Source organism: Chrysochloris asiatica, unplaced genomic scaffold (assembly GCF_000296735.1).
Source record: "Chrysochloris asiatica unplaced genomic scaffold, ChrAsi1.0 scaffold00092, whole genome shotgun sequence".
In the NCBI taxonomy this organism is placed as follows: Eukaryota; Metazoa; Chordata; class Mammalia; order Afrosoricida; family Chrysochloridae; genus Chrysochloris; species Chrysochloris asiatica.
The window spans coordinates 6795316-6814936 of NW_006408610.1; the positions used below are offsets into that span (position 1 = coordinate 6795316).

A 19621-nucleotide genomic window follows, 5' to 3' on the forward strand; every position below is an offset into this window, starting at 1 on the left:
GCACTGGATTGCTAACTAAAAGGTCGGCAGTTCAAATCTACCAGCCTGTCTTGGAACCATATACAGGTTGTCTGTGAATTGGAACTGACATGATGACACTTAACAAAATTTAAACAAGAACATCCGAATTGATATTTTTTTTATTTTTGCAAGTTCTAGGCCCCCCAACAAAATATGAGTTTTATTTTATTTTATTTAAAAATTACATAGTAGTGTAACACAGTACAACCTAAACGAAATAAAGATCTGAGTTATATTTTGTTCTGTTTTCAAAATGTGTATTTCATCATGTCACAATTTTTGCTCCCTTAACTATAAAATAAGGACACCAATCATTGTTAATGTTTTTAAGTGCTATCGAGTCGCTTCTGACTCAGTGATCCTTACAGAGTTTCTCAGGAGTGCCTAGTGAATTTGAACTATTGACCTTGCAGTTGGAAGTCTAGTGCTTACCTTACATTGTCACATCAGGACTCTAAATAATTGTTAAACTCACTGTTTTACATCTGAAAATCATATTTGAAAACATAATGAAAGCGTGTTGTAAACTGCTAAATGTGTGAAATGGCAATGTAATTATAATCTGCTTTATAAAATTGTACAAACTGCTGCCTCTTTATTCAGTGTTGTCATTTTGTTTTAATTCAGCTTTCCACAGGCTACAAATCAAACATTACTAGACAAGTTTAAGCATCAACATGAAGAGAATTCTTACATTGAATTTCCAGCTGTGATGGAGCCTGCTTTCATCATAAAGCATTATGCTGGGAAAGTTAAATATGGGGTAAAGGTCAGTACACTTCTCATTGACTATGCATTTAGGGCAGAGGTGTGTCCTTAATTGTGTCAGTGTCTCTGTCGCTCTTTACCTTCTTTGTCGTTGGTGGAGGCTCTTGGTCAGCTAATTTAGATTCTACTTTTAAATTCAGTACTATCTAAGAAAGTATTTTTGTTGGTTTCCTCCTGCAAACAAACCTGCTGTTGTCAGTCCTATCTAAGACCATTTGCAAGGTCCAGAAGAAATCATATCTGTTTGTCTCAATGCTGCTGGTTCATCTTTGTAGTTTGTCAAATATCTTCTCTCAGATCAGTGAGGCCTGACAGAGAGGCTGCATGTTTTCATACACCACCAGGAACCTGCACTCCTAATGTGTGTAGTGGAACTTCTAACATCTGAGAAGGGGAATTTCATAATTTTGCCTGTTTCCTTGTTTGTAATTGGTGAGCCTGTTATCCTTTATCACTTGATATTTAAGGCTGCCATTTTAGGCACTTAATTTCCCAGGCAAAACAGTGAAGATACAGATTGTAGTAGAGTGAAATGTTTTTTCTTATGTTTTAATTAACGTGAATGTCAAATTGTGATCATTCAACTGTTCACCTATTTATTTAGGAAATGTTGGCTGAACACATGCCATATATTAGACTTGTGAGTAATGAGAATAAAATAGTTGTAAAAATAGACAGCCATGTTTCTATGTATGTATGACACATGCATGTATGTGTGAGTGTATCTGCACAAATACAAATGTGAATCAAAAAGTATTGCCACTAGGATTCCAGTTCATATGTGTATGGGTTTATTCCAAACAAATTGTGGTTAAATACCTTCTATGATCAGTGGATGACTGCAGACAAGTTCTCTCAGCAATGCACTTATCTAATTCTCATTAGGGTGCCTTCAACAACAACAACAAAAGGAGCCCAACCAAAGCAGTGACTTCCAAGGGAATTGACTGGGCCAGTTCAGTTTAAGGTCAGCTCAGAAGGCTGTGGAATTCCAAAAAGTTTTATGGGATTCCAGAGAGGTTAACATAGTAGATTTTATTGATGGACACAGGACAGTCATAGGGGCTTATTAGGAAGAAGTGTTTTGTTTTGTTTTTAAATTGAAAACTGCTTTGGTGAGAAAAAGGCCAGGAAAGTTGTGCTGAGGAATTTTTTTCCTCCCCTTTATGACACCTCTTCATTCTTGAGGTTACACCACCAGGAACCTGCACTCCTAATTTTTCTGTGACAATTTTGTTGGCAAACCAAATTACCCTACCCACCCTGCAACCCTGATCTTGCCCCTTCAGACTTCTTTTGTTCCTTAAACTCAAAGAACATTTAAAAGGAACACTATTTGAGTTCCTAGAGGATTCCAAATCTGCCGTTTGGACGTAATGTAAATGGAATAACAAGAATTCTTCCTGAGAGGGCTGGAGCGATAGAAATACTACCTTCAGAAATGTACAGACAAGAAATAATAGTGTAAAATTTTGATATTAAAAAAACATTTTGAGTCACCCCCCCTTGTACATATGTACATACATACATTCATATACATGCAACATGCATACACATGCATCTGTTTTGGAAGAAGTGCAGCCAGAGTGCTCCTTGGAGGCTAGGATAGCTAAGCTTCGTCTCTCATACTTTGGACATATTGTCCGGAGGAAACAGTCGCTGGAGAAGGATGTCATGCTGGGTAAGGTGAAGGGTCAGAGTAAAAGAGGAAGACCCCTAACGAGATGGATTGGCCAGGTGGCATCATTGATGGACTTAAAGTGTGGCAGCGGTAGTGAGGTTGGCCCAGGATCGGACATTGTTTAGTTCTGCTGTGCATGGGGTCACTATGAGTCGGTTCCGACTCGATGGCACCTGACAACAACAATGAGAGAAAATAATGAAGTAATGAATGGCTCTGTTTTAAATTTGTAGATCCATAAACATCTTCTTGAGAAATTTAAATTTTAAGAGATAGCCTGAAGTAAGTAATAACTTTGTGAGGAATTGAAATGGTGAATATTATAGGTCAAGGGGGTAGGAAAGTGCTTACTTAATATTTTGGAATATTTGAAAACAGGCCACTATTATGGATTATAGTGAGCAATAAATATAGTGACATGAAATGAATTCTGGCCTGCAAGGCTGTTTTTTATTGAATTTATTTTGGGGAATCATGAAAAGATTTTAAGGAGGAAATGTGATTTATGTTTTAAAAAGATCGCTTTGGCTACTATGTGTATAAAGTTTAGCAGAGAGTAAGAGTGGAAACTAGGTAGTCAATTAGGTGGTGGTGATTATTAGGTGCCATCAAATCAGATCCTTCTCATAGTGACCATATGCACAACAGAATGAAATACGGTCCGGCCCGTTCCTGTGCCTTCCTCACAATTGTTGTTTGAACCCACTGTGTCTGCCACTGTGTCAGTCATCTCATTTGGGGTCTTCCTCTTTTTTGACACTCCACTTTACCAAGCATGATGTCCTTTCCCAAGGATTGGTCCTTGCTGACAACATGTCCAAAATATGAGAGATGAAGTCTAGTCATTCTGTCTGTACGTCTTTCAAGACAGATTTGTTTGTTGTTCTGGTAGTCCATGGTACTTTCAGTGTTCTTCTCCAGCACCTTAATTCAAATGCATCAAACCTATTATAATAGTAACTTTTGTAACAAAATAAGGTAGAAAGTTAAGGTAAACTGAATGAGAGGGATTTCATTAGAGATGGGAGAGATCCAGGTAACAATGAGATTATCCTTTGGAAGTATAGTCAGCAGATCTTACTGGCTTCTAGGTGCATAACTGACTTCCAGCTTGAGCAGATGAGAGAATTGGTGTTGTTGTTCTGTGCCATGGAGTCGGTTCCGACTCATAGTGACCCTGTACAGGGATTCCGAGGCTGTAAATCTTTACAGGAGCAGAAAGCCTCATCTTTCTCTCGCAGAACAGCTGGTAGTTTCGAACTGCTGACCCTGAGGTTCGCAGCCCAATTCGTAACCACTACGCTACCAGAGCTCCTTAGATGAGAGAATAAGAGATGTTATTTCCTGCAATGGAAAACATTTGGGAGGAGGGATTGGCTTTTACAACAAACGTTACAAATAGTTTTTTTTTAAGTTGAGCTACAAAATCATATATCGAGGTAGCATATAAACTACAGAAATTTAAGAGTAGATTTCCTTCATGCTCCTTCTTTACAGCTCATTCTTCCCTCAGAGATAACCATTATCCTGACTTTTAGCTTCCATAACTAGTTTTGTTTGTTAATCAGTTCAGATAAATGGAATCATATAATGCTTGCATTTTATGTATGTGTGTGAGACTTATAATTATAGTGAATTAATTATTTAAGCTTGTCTCATAAAGAACATTTTAGACCCAATAGTTTTACTAGACAATGCTTCCAAACATTTAAGAATTAATTATGCATTCTTTTTAAAGTTGGAGATACCGTTAAGATATATAAAGAAATAACAAGAGAAATCTGAGCAGGAAATATACATTTTGCCCTTAATCTACCTATAGTTTTTAAAACCGTAGATATATAGTTGATCATGAAACGTGAGTGCGTTGAGTGAAAAAAAAAAAAAAGAATTTCCAATATGAAACTGGCATTGGAGACTGGAAAGGGACAGCCAACAGGCTAGTAGTAAACCACAAGTGTGTATTTAAAGAGAGCCATGTGCTTAGTTATGTCAGATGTACTGAGAAATTTAGAAATACCAAGACAGAAGAGACCATTTTCATTTGGAAAGTGGAGGTCATTCATTGGCCTCTATCAAACACTTGACAAGTATGGAAAATACAGAATTTTAGATTGTACGGCATTGATAGGAATCCTGGTGTATCACTGTAGGGACTGCTACGCACAAGGTTGGTGGTTCAAACCAGCCGCTTCTTGGAAACCTTATACAGGGTCTCAATGAGTCAGAACTGACTCATCGTCACTTAACACCAACAGCGTAGATTGATGGCAGATATGATCTTTTGAGTAGTGCAGATTGATGTTACAGTTCCTCAAGTGGAACTTACTGTTTGACCTTTGGCAAGTCTTTTCTATTTATCTGTAAAGTATTGTGTATCATTAGTTTGCTCTGTCGTCGTTACGTGCCGTGGAGTCCCCTACACAGGGTTTCCGAGGCTATAAATCTTTACGGGAGCAGACTGCCTCATATTTCTCCCACGGCACCGCTGGTAGTTTCGAACTGCTGACCTTGCGGCTTGCAGCCTGATTCATAACCACTACGCTACCAGAGCTTCTTAGTTTGCTCTGTAGAATTGAATGAAATAACGTAGGAAAAGCCCTTAACATATTGCCTGACACCTTTTTGCTCTCAGTAGCTTTTAGCTAGTGATAGTAGTAGGTTCTGGTGATTTGGATTTGAAAACTCAATTACTCAGTTTTACCAACTTTCTTTTATAATCATACACTCTTGGTGTAAGAGTATTTATTTAGGGACAAGCCAAGTAACACATTCCTGGGTTTTTCACTCCTTTTCCCTCTTCTCAGTCAGTAATACAAGGAAGAATTGGTGTACTGTCAGGTCCACCTGTACAGGGTTTCTGAGGACCTGTGATTAGCAGTTCAGTGCTTATCCTACTGAATATGATAACAAAAGTTGCCTTCTGGATATGAGGGGAGATGAGTTCACATTAGACATACTTCTCACAGAATTCTGTGTTGGAAATGCTCAAGGAAGCTGCTTCACCTTGGAGTGACTTTTACTCACCATGTTATTTGTTCTCGCATTTGGGTGTGGCACTGTTGAATAAGCACTGGACCAATAACCTCGAGGTTAACGATTCAAACCCACAAGCTGCTTCTTAGAAACTCTATACAGAATTGCTTTAAATCAGAATTGACTCAAAGGCACTTAATAACAACAAATAGTTGTAAGATTATGGCCAAGTGCCTAGACTGTAGAAAACAGTATTGGACTTTCTATCTGAGAAGCTTTTTGGCCTCCTTGTCTTTCCATGGGAGTTTTGACCTATTTTGTTGTGTTCTGTCCTTTCTAGCCCCCATGTTTTGTTAGAGAGTTATTATTAATCCCTATTTATTTATAATTCTCTGATAAACTTAACCCAGTTTTATAGCTATAAAAATCTAGATGCTGATGATACCAAATGTATTTTCTAGGGCTTCAGACTCATATCTATCTGTTTACTTGATGTCTACATGCATACATAGTATCGTCAATATGAGTATGTTTGAACCCCTCCATTTCATCTTACTAGTTGAATAATAGGGGCCAACTTATTTAACCTCTCTATATTCAATTTCATGGCCAAACTTTGTCTCTCATACTTCGAACATATTGTCAGGAGGACCAGTCGCTGGAGAAGGATATCATGTTTGGTAAAGTGGAGGGCCAGAGGAAAAGAGGAAGACCCCCAATGAGATGGATTGGCCAAGTGGCAGCATCAATAGGCTCAAGCGTGGCACCAATAGTCAGGTTAGCCCAGGATCAGGCAGTGTTTTGTTCTGTTGTGCATAGGGTCGCTATGAGTCAGTACTAACTCAATGGCACCTAACAGCAAATAAGCATAGGAATAATGGTATGTATTACAAGTAAGTGTTTATGAGGATTAAGTGATATTAAATGAGACAATACATGCAGAATACTTAGATGAGTGGCAGGTAAGATTTTCAGTAAATATTGCCTTATTTATTTGTATCCACACCATTTCAAACTTCACTTGAACCAAGCTGAGCCTTTTTTTTCCCCCCCCAAAAGTGCAATTTCCATTTTACCTTCTTCCAGGCTAGTTTGTCTTCAGTCTTTCAGGACTCATATTCTTACATGGGTGGGAGAAAGATGAGACTGTCGGCTCCTGTAAAAATTTACAGCCTCAGAAACTATGCAGGGTCACTATGAGTTGGAACCGACTTCACAGCACACAATCACCACCACTACCACCATCACCAACCTTACATGGACTTTAGTGGTGGTTGTGGGGCAGCAGCTGCAGGTCTACATTGGGATGAGATAGTCTGTTTTGCTGGGCTTCACGAGAATGTTCTTGACCCCTTGCTGTAAATGTCACAACGCACACAACAGTTTCATGTATAGCTTGTGAAACACATATGTGTTGAATACACTTTCTTCGAAAATGTCCCTTAAAGCTTGGGTCTCTGCTGTGGATTATGGACTTCTTAATGGCCTGGTCTTTGAGCACAGAGTGGGCATATTTTGTGCAGTAATCAGGCTGCATATAGTTGCAGCCCTTTTTGGTATGACTGTTTTTCCTCCCTTTTTTTGTTATCTTGGAAGCAAGAACCTAAGAAAAACAAAGCTGATTTTTTGAAACCCCACTTTTCACTCCCAAACTTTCTCCTCAAATCTTCTCCGTATTAGTAAATGGTACTCTATGTATGTAATTATGTGTACCCAAAATACAAAATATAGGTGTTAACCTGATCCTCTCGCATTCTCTTGTCTTCCCCTATCCATCAGCAAGTCCTTTTGCCTTTACCGTTGAAACATCCCAAATAGGACAAGTACTCTCCCTCTCCGGTATCATCTGTCTAGTCCACATCATTATCAGCTCTTAAGAGTATCTGAAACATTAAAATCACTGGTCTCCCTTTTTTCATTTTTCACAACAATCGGTCTTTATAAACCACCAGTTAGCTTATGTCATTGATTTTTTTAGGGACTTCCCTTTTCTACTTAGGTAAAATCTAAACTGCCTCAGGCCTACAGAGCTTAAATATGCCTGTTTATCTAATCTTCTACCATTCTTACTCTTGTCCACTATGCTTCATCCCCTGTCTTAATACTTTTCTCTTAACTTGTCTAACTCTTTATCAGTATGAGGTCTTTGTAGAAGGTGATTCCTTCAGTCTTCCCAGTCTTCTCATGACTGGCCCTTTTGGTATTCCGCTCTCTTGTCACTTTGTTACACTCTTTCAGAGAAATTCTTCCTGACTGGTATTTTAACAAGCTGCAATAAAATTGTGGTATACTCATTCTAATTACTTATATATTAATACTTTTATGATGGGCTGGAACTTTGTAGAAATACCTGATATATTTGCCCAGAATAGAAATCGCTTTTGTAGTCTTAATTTAACCACCTTTGAAACATGTCACCTATCTTCTTCTTAGTTTTAATCATTAAAAAAAAAATAATAACACTGGTACTTTTTTCATGTAGGATTTCCGGGAAAAAAATACAGATCATATGCGCCCAGATATTGTAGCTCTTCTGAGAAGTAGCAAGAATGCATTTATCTCTGGGATGATTGGAATTGATCCAGTAGCTGTTTTCCGATGGGCAGTTCTTCGAGCTTTTTTCAGAGCCATGGTTGCTTTCAGGGAAGCTGGAAAAAGACACATTCAGAGAAAAACTGGTAAGCAGTAGATATGAATATTCAACTATAATTCATTAAAAAAAAATGTTGCTTCTCTACTCCTCCACATAACAAGACATAATACTTTTATTCTTTTTTGTTTTCTTACCGTACACTGTCGTCATGTCTCATATCTCATGAGCTGACTGAACTTTGTATTTTTAAGTGGGTCTGTGGTGTGTATATATGTGTTGGTTTATAGGATAATCAGGCACCTAGCATTTAATAAAAGAGCTCTGGTATAGCATAGTGGTTACGAATCGGGCTGCCAATCTCACAGTCAGCAGTTCGAAACTACCACTGTTGCGCAGGAGAAAGATGAGGCTTTCTGTTCTCGTGAAGGTTTACAGCATCGGAAACGCTGTGCAGGGTCACTGTGAGTTGGAATGGACTCCACAGCACATCATCACCAGTGTAAGCAAATACTGGATCTCCTGGCAAGTGGACTGAGGGATAGTAGTGGCCTGGTAATAGAGAGCAGGTATGCCTGTGTGTCATCTACCTGGCTTCTGATGTCCTCTTCTTAAATAAGGAGGTTCCTGAAGTAGAGAGTACTGCAGATTACATACAGAGTATGTAGAGGGTACAGAAAATACTGTTAACTTACCCATGAATTATACAGTATGTAAAAAGTACAGTGTTGCTTTACTTGGTTCTCTTGTTGTTGTTGTTGTTAAGTGCTGTCGAGTCGATTCTGACCCCTAGCGACCCTGTACAAGGTTTCTGAGGCTGTAAATCTTTATGGGAGCAGAAAGCCTCATCTTTCTCCTGCGGAACAGCTGGTAGTAAAGTTTGCAGCCCGATTCGTAACCACTATGCTACCAGAGCTCCTTACTTGGTTCTCTTAGAGCTAGGTAAAATTATAGCCACAGAGGAGTGTTTCAAAACTCTAAGAAGGCTAAGCCGAGATGGAAAATGCAGCTGTAACATTGGGCAAAGAGATACCAACTAGAGAGTTCAAAGTGTTTGCTTGATTTCTTCATCTACATAGAAACTGAAGCCATCCTTATAGTTTCTGCAGATAGAGAGCTATATAAAGGGCCTCACTTCACCTATTTCTCTTCCCTATGTCTCTTAATGGACTGCATGACTTATCTGTGCCCATTTGTTTCTACAATGGGAAAGGGTTCCGATGACCAGCTATTTCCAAAAGTACTAAAATGGGTCTGTGTAGTACTTTGACCAGTATTCTATCCAGTACTTAAAAACAAAACAAAATACAAACCATTGCTGTGTGGAGTCAATTCTGATGACTCATAGCAACCCTGTAAAATAGAATAGAAGTGCCCCATAGGGTTTCCAAGGCTAAATCGTTACAGAAGCAGACTGCCACATTTTTCTCCTGTGGAGTGACTGGAGGGTGCAAACTGCTAACTTTTTGGTTAGCCTCCAGGTGCTTAGCCTGTGTCATTAGAAATCTCAAGAGATTTTAACATAAAAGGAGAAAAAAAAACACTTTACCATTATGTAGAAATCACTGTATTAGGCACTATATCATGGTAGCTAAGAATAAGGGTTTTGAATTATATGTTTTTGAAAACGGTGGCTTAAGAACCTTCAAATGCCCTCTTATCCATAAAAACAAATAGACCACTGGCAAAAAGGTCAAAATCAACTTTTCTAAAATTTAGGAAATTACACGAAGGCCTGCAATAATCTAAGTGTGTAAGAATATCTGTAAGACTAGTACACTTAGTGGCATTTTATCTTGCCCTGTTCCATCCTTCTAGTACACTTAGTGGCATTTTATCTTGCCCTGTTCCATCCTTCACTCCCAACTCTACTGTAACCTTGAAAACTAACTACTCACAATTACAGTGAAAATAAGCAGCTTGGCAGACATAGACTCTATCAAAGCCCCAATTCTGAGGAATTTTCTTCTTTTTTTTGACTTGTTACTTAGTTCACTAGAAGATTCCTCTTGTAAAGCTGTATTTATTTGATGGGACTTACCCGGGGGATATTTATCAAAAATAAGAAGAAGCAACTGTTGAATATTGCAGCTGCTTTAGGCAGTACATACATCGCAGGACAGTAGGCTAACCAAAAAGTTGAAAAGAGAAAGCTTCTGGGGCCTTGAGATCTCTGTAGAGGCTTTGAAAAGCTTTAATATATTCTTGGGCATCTAGCAGATTATACACATGCTGAGGATGATTAGGGTCCACTAGTGAATCTTGCTCACAGCACCAATTATATTAAACTAGTCCAGGGAGACTGACATTATTCATCTCTGATGCCAAATGTGTTGAATAATAAATCCACTCCATACTCCAACTACATCCTGTAAAAATCTCAGCTTCCCTTTCCTGGTTAGTCCACACTCCCACTGCCAGTGCAGCCTTTTCTCTCTCATCCCTATTCAGCCACGGTTAAGTCAGTGGCCCACCCTTGCTTTGAAGGTTAAGTAATCTATTAGGAAGACTCAGAAACTTCAGAAAAAAACAAGTTATCTTTAATACAGCAACAATAACTAAAAAAGATAGAAATAGGGTGAGGTCTAGGAGGAGTGTTGTTTCAGAGCGTCCATGTGCCAGAATGCACTTAGCCTCCTGACAGTAGGTGTTAGTTCTCTTCACCCAGGAAGTTCCACTGCCTCTCAAGCCTTCATTGACTTACCACATTGGTCATGTCATATGACATCATACTTTCTGAGACTTACTCAGCATTGGGCCCCCAAGTACCTCTTGGTCTGGTCAGCCTCCTGCTCATTGACCTCAAACGTGGCCTATCCTTCAGGAACCACAACCAAAGACTAAGTTATTTGCTGCAAGGGTGTTCCATTCCTTGCAGGCTGTGTACATGCTCAAAAAGACCCGAGAAAATTAAAATCTCTTATCTCTGGCTAACTTTGACATTCTTTGCAAGCAGGAAGTGAAGGTTACAGTGGAATTATACATTGCTGAATTGAGTGTTGAAGGTGTGCTCCAGCATCCACTCAGTGCCATTGTCCAAAGACTTGGGGATTTATTGATTTCAGACATCCAGTCATTAGCTGGTCACTAAGTTAAATGAGCAGAGCATTACATGGTCACCTGTGAAAAAGAATGTAATCTTTATAGAATTAGTTAAAACATGTTGCTAAAAAAGAACAAAACCTAGTAACAACCACAAATTCTGAGAAGGAGGGAGAATCATATATCCAGAAGGGTCATTTTACATTATTTCAAATGTTTGGTTTTCAAAACAAATATTGCAGGACATGCAGTGCTGAACTTTATCAAACCATTGCCGTTTACTGCAACTCAAGCAACTTTATAGGACATAGTAAAACTACCCTAGAGTGTGTTTCCAAGGCTTAACTCTTTACAGAAGCAGATAGTCATATCTTTCTCACATGAAGCAGCTGATGGGTATGAACTGCCAACCTTTCAGTTAGTTTAACTACTGTGCAACCAGGGCTCCTTATAAAAGGCTTAGAATAAACTCTTTTAAATACATTCAGAACAAATGGAAACCTTGTTGAAAGAACTTGAAGTAAGTGTTAGAACAATGTGTACTCAAATAGAAGATACCAATAAAAATAATAGAAATTATATTTCTTGAAAAATTCTGGAGTTGACAAAGGGAACACATGAGCAGTCTTATGTGCTTGCTGGTGACTACCCTGGTCTACTTGTGAGTGAAAGTAGTAGAAATGGCAATGAAGACAAGGGCTGAGTTTGGCCATTTTCCATAGTTACCCATTGACCTTGAGATGAGAGCAAGAAGAGGGAGGACTGGCTGGTCCAAAGTTTTGGGAGGCGTGTGAACTCCCAAGCCCATGGACACTGACCTAGCCACTGGAGGCTAGAGCTGAGAGTGAAGCAACTAGCTCATCTGAAGCAGGGGGAGGCATACAAGAATTCCTGCACTTGCAGATATTTGGCATAGCTTGGATGGCTTGCTGACCAGAACTCGACCAGATGAAGGTAAAGAAGTCTGATACAGGGACCAAGTGTAAATTGGCTACAGTTTGATGAACTGGACCTTTGTTTATCGATGTAGTTGCTCAAAATTCCAACTGAAAGGGAAGGACTCTTCATATCAAGAACCAGTTTGCCTCCTGAGGACATTGGGTTGATAGGAATGAGCAGCTTAGACATTGGCTATCAAAATTGGAGGGTATACATGAACAAGGACATAGCCACGGAGGGCTAGAGTTGAGAGTGAAGCATCCAGCTGATATGAAGTGAGGAGAGATGCACAAGAACACCCAAACTTGCAGATAGTACCCATTTGACTTAGCCTCGATGGCTTGATGATCTGAACTCAACTAGAGGAGGATAAAAAACAATTTTTGATAAAGGAAATAAGTGTAAATTGCTACAGTTTGATGAACTTGACCTGTACTTATGGATATGTTGTTGTTGTTAAGTGCCTTTGAGTCGGTTCCGACCCATAGCGACCCTGTGCACGGTTTCCGAGGGTGTAAATCCTTACGGGAGTAGAAAGCTTCCTCTTTCTCCCGCGGAGCGGCTGGTAGTTTCGAACCACTGACCTTAAGGTTTGCAGCCCGATTCGTAACCACTATGCTACCAGAGCTCCTTAATGGATATATTTGCTCAAAATACCAACTGAGAGGGAGGGAGTCTTCACATCAAGTATCAATCCTATCCCCTCTGTATACAGGGTAGCTAGGGATGGGCAACCTAGACATTGGCTACCTCCTGGTGTGGTGCTATGGGTTAATGCGCCAGACTGCAGAGCCATTTGAACTGCAAAGTTGGTGGTTCAAGCTCAATAGCTGCTCCTCAGAAACCCTGTACAGGCAGGGTCACTATGGGTTGAAACCGACTCAACAGCACTTAAGAACAACAACCTAAAATGAGGGGGCGATAAAGGCACAAAGTAACTGGCTTACAAATTTTCAAGAGGGAGTTTAGTTTAAAAGTGTGCAGGTGGAGGTAAAGTCCCCACTGAATAATTTTGATCTAGTTTAGATGGTTCTGGTGAAAAGAGATGGGGATAAGATTCTTATGATTCAACAGTGAATATTTGTTATCATTACTAATTGTGACTGTCACAACTGTAATGGTAGAAGTTTTGTAACAAAAATGGAGGAGTAGTTAATCTTACAGTCAAGGAACAGAGGACCCTAGGGTCATCAAGGGAGAAGAGCACGAGCAGAATGTGGGACCCTATCTAGAGATGGAGGTACAGGCAAAATTTCTGTATTCATTCTTTAGGAATCCTCAGGTTTTGCTCTTAGGCATTGAATTAATCAGATGTTCAAGTGATAACATTTGTAAATGTAATCACATCTACAAAATTCCGTCACAGTTGTATCTAGACTAATGTTTAGCCAAACTTTTGGGCACTGTAGCCTAGTGAAGGTGGCACATAAAATTAATCATCATAAGAGATGATAGGTAAAGAGTATAGAATTTCCTTTTGATATGATTACAATATTCTGAAAGTTGATAGCGGTGATTTTGCACAACAGATATACTAAAAACTATGGAATGTGTACACTTTAAAAGGATTAACTATATGGCATATGAATTATATTTTGATAATGTTGCACACCTGCCCACACAAAAATGTTTTTTTAGTGGCCGTATTCATCATAACCTCCAACTAGAAACCCCAAATGTCTGACAGGAGAAGAGGGGATAACTAAATTGTGGTATTCTTTTCATGTAATGTTGTTCTCTTTTAATCAGTTTAAAAATAGGCAAGTAATACATAGTGATAGAAATCAAAACTTTGTTGTCTCTGATGAGAGTCAGGGTGGTATTGATAGGAATGGGGGATGAAGAAACTTGCTGAGGTATTGGGAATGTTCTGTTGAGGTATGGTACATATAAATGTAAACCTTTATATAAAACTCATCAAACTCTCCTTGTGTTAAGTTTTGCAGCTTATGAAATACATCTTTAAAAAAGATGTCTGTGGGTATTACAGAAATCTTTTTTTTTTTTTTTTGGCATAGACATGGCCTCAGGTCTGAGTGATAAAATTTAAAGGAGATTGAACCCCTGTTATTCAGGCTGGTATATCAAAGAGCTGACATTTTCTGTCATTGAAATAATTGAAAATTTCTCTTCGCTGGTTTGACCTAGAGAAGTAATGTGTATTATATTCTAACCATGTATTGATAATGATATGAGATCTGAATATATATAGTATTTTTGGTACATAATTAATTGTAAATTAAGAACATAACTAGGCCAAGATTTAGCATTGTTGTTAAGTGCTGTCGAGTCAGTTCCAACCCATAGCGACCCTGTAGAGAGTTTCCGAAGAGCGACTGGTGAACTTGAACTGCCAGCCTTGCAGTTCAAACGGCTTTGCAGTCTGACCCCACAGTGCCACACCAAGATCTAACATAGCAAATGCTAAATAAATCTCTTTTAATAGTTTATGAGGCTCCTTAGAAAAGAATCCTTGCTGATAATGAATATATAAATTATCTTTAGAGGGAATGGAGTTGGTACACACAATAAACGATTATTACTCCAAGATTTGCAAATAGTTTTGTATTCTGAGTAACCAGACTTAAAATAAAACAAGTTAGTTTTTTTTTTAAGGCATAGATAGCAGAATGAAAAAACATTGCATAAATTTTAACAAATTAACGTTGGCATAGTGTTGAGACACTAATCAATCAGAGATGCAAAGTTTCCCATACTCAAATGACTTTGCTGTAATTATTAGATGAAATAAAAAATAGAGCACAGTAGGTACATATGTAATGTGATAGTGGTGGTGGTGGTGGTTATATGCCATGGAGTCAGTTCCAACTCATAGCGACCCTGCACAGGGTTTCTGAGGCTGTAAATCTTTTTGGGAGCAGAATGCTTCATCGTTCTTCTGCGAAACAGCTGGTAGTTTCGAACTGCTGACCTTGTGGCTCGCAACCCGATTTGTAACCACTACGCTACCAGAGCTCCTTATATATAATGTAACAAATGCTAATTAGTGATTTGTTAAAACTGTAGAAAGTAGTATATTTTAATATCTTGATTTTTAATATACTCACTAATTACTACAGTCTTCTTGAGTTGTTCCTGATTTACAAATTATCAAGTGAGCCCTTGAAGGGCCTGGGAATTTTATTGCAATTTGGATAGTTATGGGCCACTCTGAGTCAGATTCAGCAACAGATAAGGATAGAAATCAGCAATTGTTCTTCCTTAAGTAGTTGTGCTCTCCTTTTCCACCTTCAACCAAGGTTATACTGGTGAGGCAGATCTGCTGCACAAGACGTCTTTAAAGTGTTTAAGAGCAAAGATAAGGACTAAGGTGCGCCTGACCCAGGCCATACTTTCAGTTGGCTCATATGCATGTGAAAATTGGACAATGAATAAGGAAGAATTGATGTGTTTAACTTATGGTAATTAGAGAAAGTACCATGAATTGCCAGAAGAACAAACAAATCTGTTTTGGAAGTACAGCCAAAATCTTTCATTAGAAGCTTGTTGTTGTTGTTGTTGTTATGTGCCGTCGAGTCGGTTCCAACCCATAGCGACTCTGTACAGGGTTTCCGAGGGTGTAAATATTTACGGGAGTAGAAAGCCTGATCTTTCTCCCGTGGAACAGCTGGTAGTTTTGAACCGCTGACCTTAAGGTTCGCAGCCCGATTCATAACCACTACGCTACCAGAGCTCCTTAGAAGCTAGGATGGTGAAGCTTGTTCATTCATACTTTGGACTTGTTATCAGGAGGGACCAGTCCCTGGAGAAGAACATCATATTTAGTAAAGTGGAAGTTCAGCAAAAAAGAGAAAGACCCCCAACAAGATGGACTTGGCACAGTGGCAGCAGCAGTGCGCTCAAGTGTAACATTGTGAGGATGGTGCAGGACTCTGGACAATGTTTTGTTCATAAAGTCACTGTGTGTCAGAACTGACTCAGTAGCACCTAACAGTAACAACAAAGCATCCTTTCTTTAAGCAGTCCATCAATGGTAATAAAGAGAGTAGAGTATTTCTGTTGAGTATCTTTTGACTAAGGTATTATGGATAATCTTGTGATACTTTTCTCTTTTTCAAACTTTGAACTTTTATTGACTCTATATAAAGATGATGAATAAGTGGCGCTGTGGGTTAATGCGCCAGATTGTAAAGCTGTTTGAACTGCAAGGTTGACGGTTCAAGCTCACTGGCTGCTCCTCGGAAACCCTATACAGGGTCACTATGAGTCGGAATCAACTAGTATATAGAGTCAAGTGTATGTTGACACTATATGAAGATGATATAAAGTATTTTATTAGCTTAGTTACTTTAAAAATTATTAGATACGAAAAAATATTTCAAACCCATTTTTTTCTTTTAGCTCTAACAATATATGGCTTAATCTTATGTTAAAATATAAGATAACAACTCCTTTGTTAAAAATTAGATACCTATCTTCTGGATAATAAAAATTCGTTTTAAGGAATTGTGATTAGACTAGGCCAAGTGCTATAAACCTTGAAATATTCTGCCTCTGAATTCTAAAAACACTCTTCCTTGTATCTTATTCCCCATAATATAATAAATATAAAGTAATGGAACTTTAGTTAGTTGTTTGTTTTATTTAACTTGCCTCTATCATTGAATTGTCACTTGTTTTTTAAAGACAATTAAACAAAAAAATTGAACTTATGTCCTAAGTGTAGTGTTGGTCTCTAAAGTAAATGATTCACAACTCTTCTAACACCTGGAAACCCTGAATGCTCTTTTATTTCTAATGGTTATTGTACTGAGATTTTTGTCTACTTTTCCTTTTTTATTACTCAAGTTACTATTTAAATAGCACTAATCTGGGGCTTTGATCTTTGCTTGAATGCACTGTCTACCACTCTTTCCCACTGGTTGCTGATTTCTGCCTCACATTACTAAGAAATGGTGTTGAGCTATACATTCTCCAGCTTTGCTTTCAGATACATAAATAAAAATTACTGCTGAGTTTCCCTTCTTTATGGTGTTTTTCTTCACATTCACTGGCACACTTGTTGGAATACCAACAAGTGTGGTTAATTGCAGGATTTGTGAAAATTGTTTAACTTTTGATAAATTGTTTGGGGTATATTCTTCTTCTGGGTTCTATCAATTTTCCTTACATTGTTGCCAACTATATACTAATTTTGTTTCTGACTCAGTAAAACGGAATCCATTTAAAAAAATAATAAACTAAGTTATATGAATTTGTCTGAAGTTTTCTTATTTTAATTTTGGAATTTTTTTTATGGTGTTAGCTTACAGTACTTTGAGTGCTGAAAAGGACACTTTGAATTATTGAAAAGGACTCATCCCCCTTCCCCATTATTTTTGCATAATTAAAATTAATTGGAAAAATTATTCCTATTTAATCCATTTATTTGATAGAGTTTTCTATTCTCTTAAGATAGTTGGCAGCATTGTCCTTGATACTCTGTTGGTTTGGGCTTATATAATGTCTTCTTTTCTCCATTTTTTTGTTTTTCTTTTGCTTCCTAAGGACTTGATGATACAGCGCCATGTGCAATTTTGAAAAGTATGGATAGTTTTAGCTTTCTGCAGCACCCAGTCCACCAGAGGAGCTTAGAGATTCTTCAGAGGTGCAAGGAAGAGAAGTACAGTAAGGCTGCAAATCCTGATAAACTTTGTGTTACCACATACCCATTTGGAAATGGAAACCAGGGGGTTCTACACCAGGGTGGGGTATAGACTGCACAGGCAGCATAACCTCTACTAGCCTGATGACCAGTCCTGGCATCATTCCATTGAGATTTTATTTCTTGCTCTTGAAAATGCTGATATACCTCTTCTTTTTACTTGGAAGACTATTCTATTTGCCTATGATCCTTATTAAATTTTACTTTGTTACAGTCTGAATCGATTCCCTTTTTTTGTCTTCTAAGTAACAGAGTGTTGGATAAAAATTATTGTTTTTCATCCTGCCAATATTGTTATTTAGATCTAATTGAAGTAAAATGAGCTGCATGTGGAGTGTACCAAGTCTTGGTATAGATGTACACCCATGAAATCAGCACCACTATGAAGAAAATGAATATGTTCAACATTCCCAAAATTTCCTTTTGACCCTGCGCCCAACTGATTTTTATACTTGCATTTCAATATCAGCAGTGGTGCTTTTGTATATCATTGATAAATCCATTTAGTTTGATTGAAGTCCTCCCATTAGTTTTCTTGGTCTGGTTTGTAGCAAAGTTACCATTATGTCTTAGGTCATGTGGGATGTTATTTTTGTTTTTAATAAAACTGGTGTAAGATTCTCTTGGTCTCCATTTCCTCCTTTGTATGTATTATACTCATTCTGCATGAAAATTGGTTCTTTTGCTTATTGTGAGATTACAGTTGTTGAACTACTGCTATATTGAAGTTGAAGCGATCCTGTAGTTAACACAATGTCCATGTAAGTCACAGTGGGTTTGTTTGTTTGTTTGTTTTCAGAATATTCAAGGCTTGACTTCTGAGTTTTGTAATTGCCCCACATTTAGTTAGCTAAGAATTTTCTTGTTGAAATTCTGAGATTTTAATGCTCAGTTGTGAGTTATAATTCTTAAAAGCAGGTGTTACTGTCCTGTTACTTCTTATACTTGGTATAAAAATGTTTACTACAGTTTGTAAAATATTATTAAAAAATATTTTTTCATCTTAGGTAAGTATTTCATAAAAAAAAAAAACACCCTGAAAACTCTGTTCTTTATTATTGCTATTGTTTCTAAAAGGTATACAAATCCTCCTCCAACTATTCTATTTACCTTACCTACCTTTTAAACCTTTTAATCATGGGTCATTACTTAAAACAATCTACAGATCTTTTTGTGAGTTTAAGTTAATTCTTTTTTTCTTTTAACTATTAAATAGTTGCAAGGGCTTTATTTGCTTTGTTGTATTTCATGATGATGCTTATGTGATTATATTCCAGCTTACTATCCAGGGGCCTAGAACAGAAGGTCACTGCTTTGAGCTCGGGCTGCGTAAGAAGTGGTGCATTTATAGGTGTTCACATGTAAACTGCTGCATTTGTGGAACTAGGAGCTTTCCCATTATTTTATATAGTTCGTTCCAGTTTCAGTTTTTGTACTAATAATAATTCAACTTTTATAGTATTTAAAATTATAATTTGAAGTATGAGAGATTGTTTTAAAAATATTTGAGGGCTACCAGTGAAGTGAATTGGTAAGGCTCTTACAGGTATCAGTGATAAAACTGGAAAATAAATAACCAACTATTTGAAAGCACTAGAAAAAAGACTAATGCAGACAGAAACCAGAGGAGACGATGTTAGTTAGTTATTGATTGATTGATTGATTTGTCTTTTTAACATAGGGAAATAACATTTTATCAATACTTGTTGTTAAGTGCTGTCGAGTCGATTCCAACCCACAACAACCCTGTATAGGGTTTCTGAGGAGCAGCTGGTGAGTTTGAACCACTGACCTTGTAGTTCAAATGGCTTTGCAGTCTGGCACCTTATCCTACAGTGGTTGTTGTTGTTGTTGTCAGGTGCCATCGAGTTGGAACTGACTCATAGCGACCCCATGCACAGCAGAACGACACAATGTCCGATCCTGGGCCAACCTCACT

At 38.0% G+C, this 19621-nt stretch overlaps 1 protein-coding gene across 1 annotated transcript in view; it reads left to right on the top strand.

Annotated features, from left to right (window-relative positions):
- Nucleotides 1-19621, top strand: part of MYO9A (myosin IXA) — a 352098-nt gene that overhangs the window by 178794 nt on the left and 153683 nt on the right. The window contains exons 13-15 of the mRNA XM_006866530.1: nucleotides 649-790; nucleotides 7929-8124; nucleotides 17526-17645. Coding sequence (XP_006866592.1) covers nucleotides 649-790; nucleotides 7929-8124; nucleotides 17526-17645 — 458 coding nt within the window. The remainder of the gene's footprint in view (nucleotides 1-648; nucleotides 791-7928; nucleotides 8125-17525; nucleotides 17646-19621) is intronic.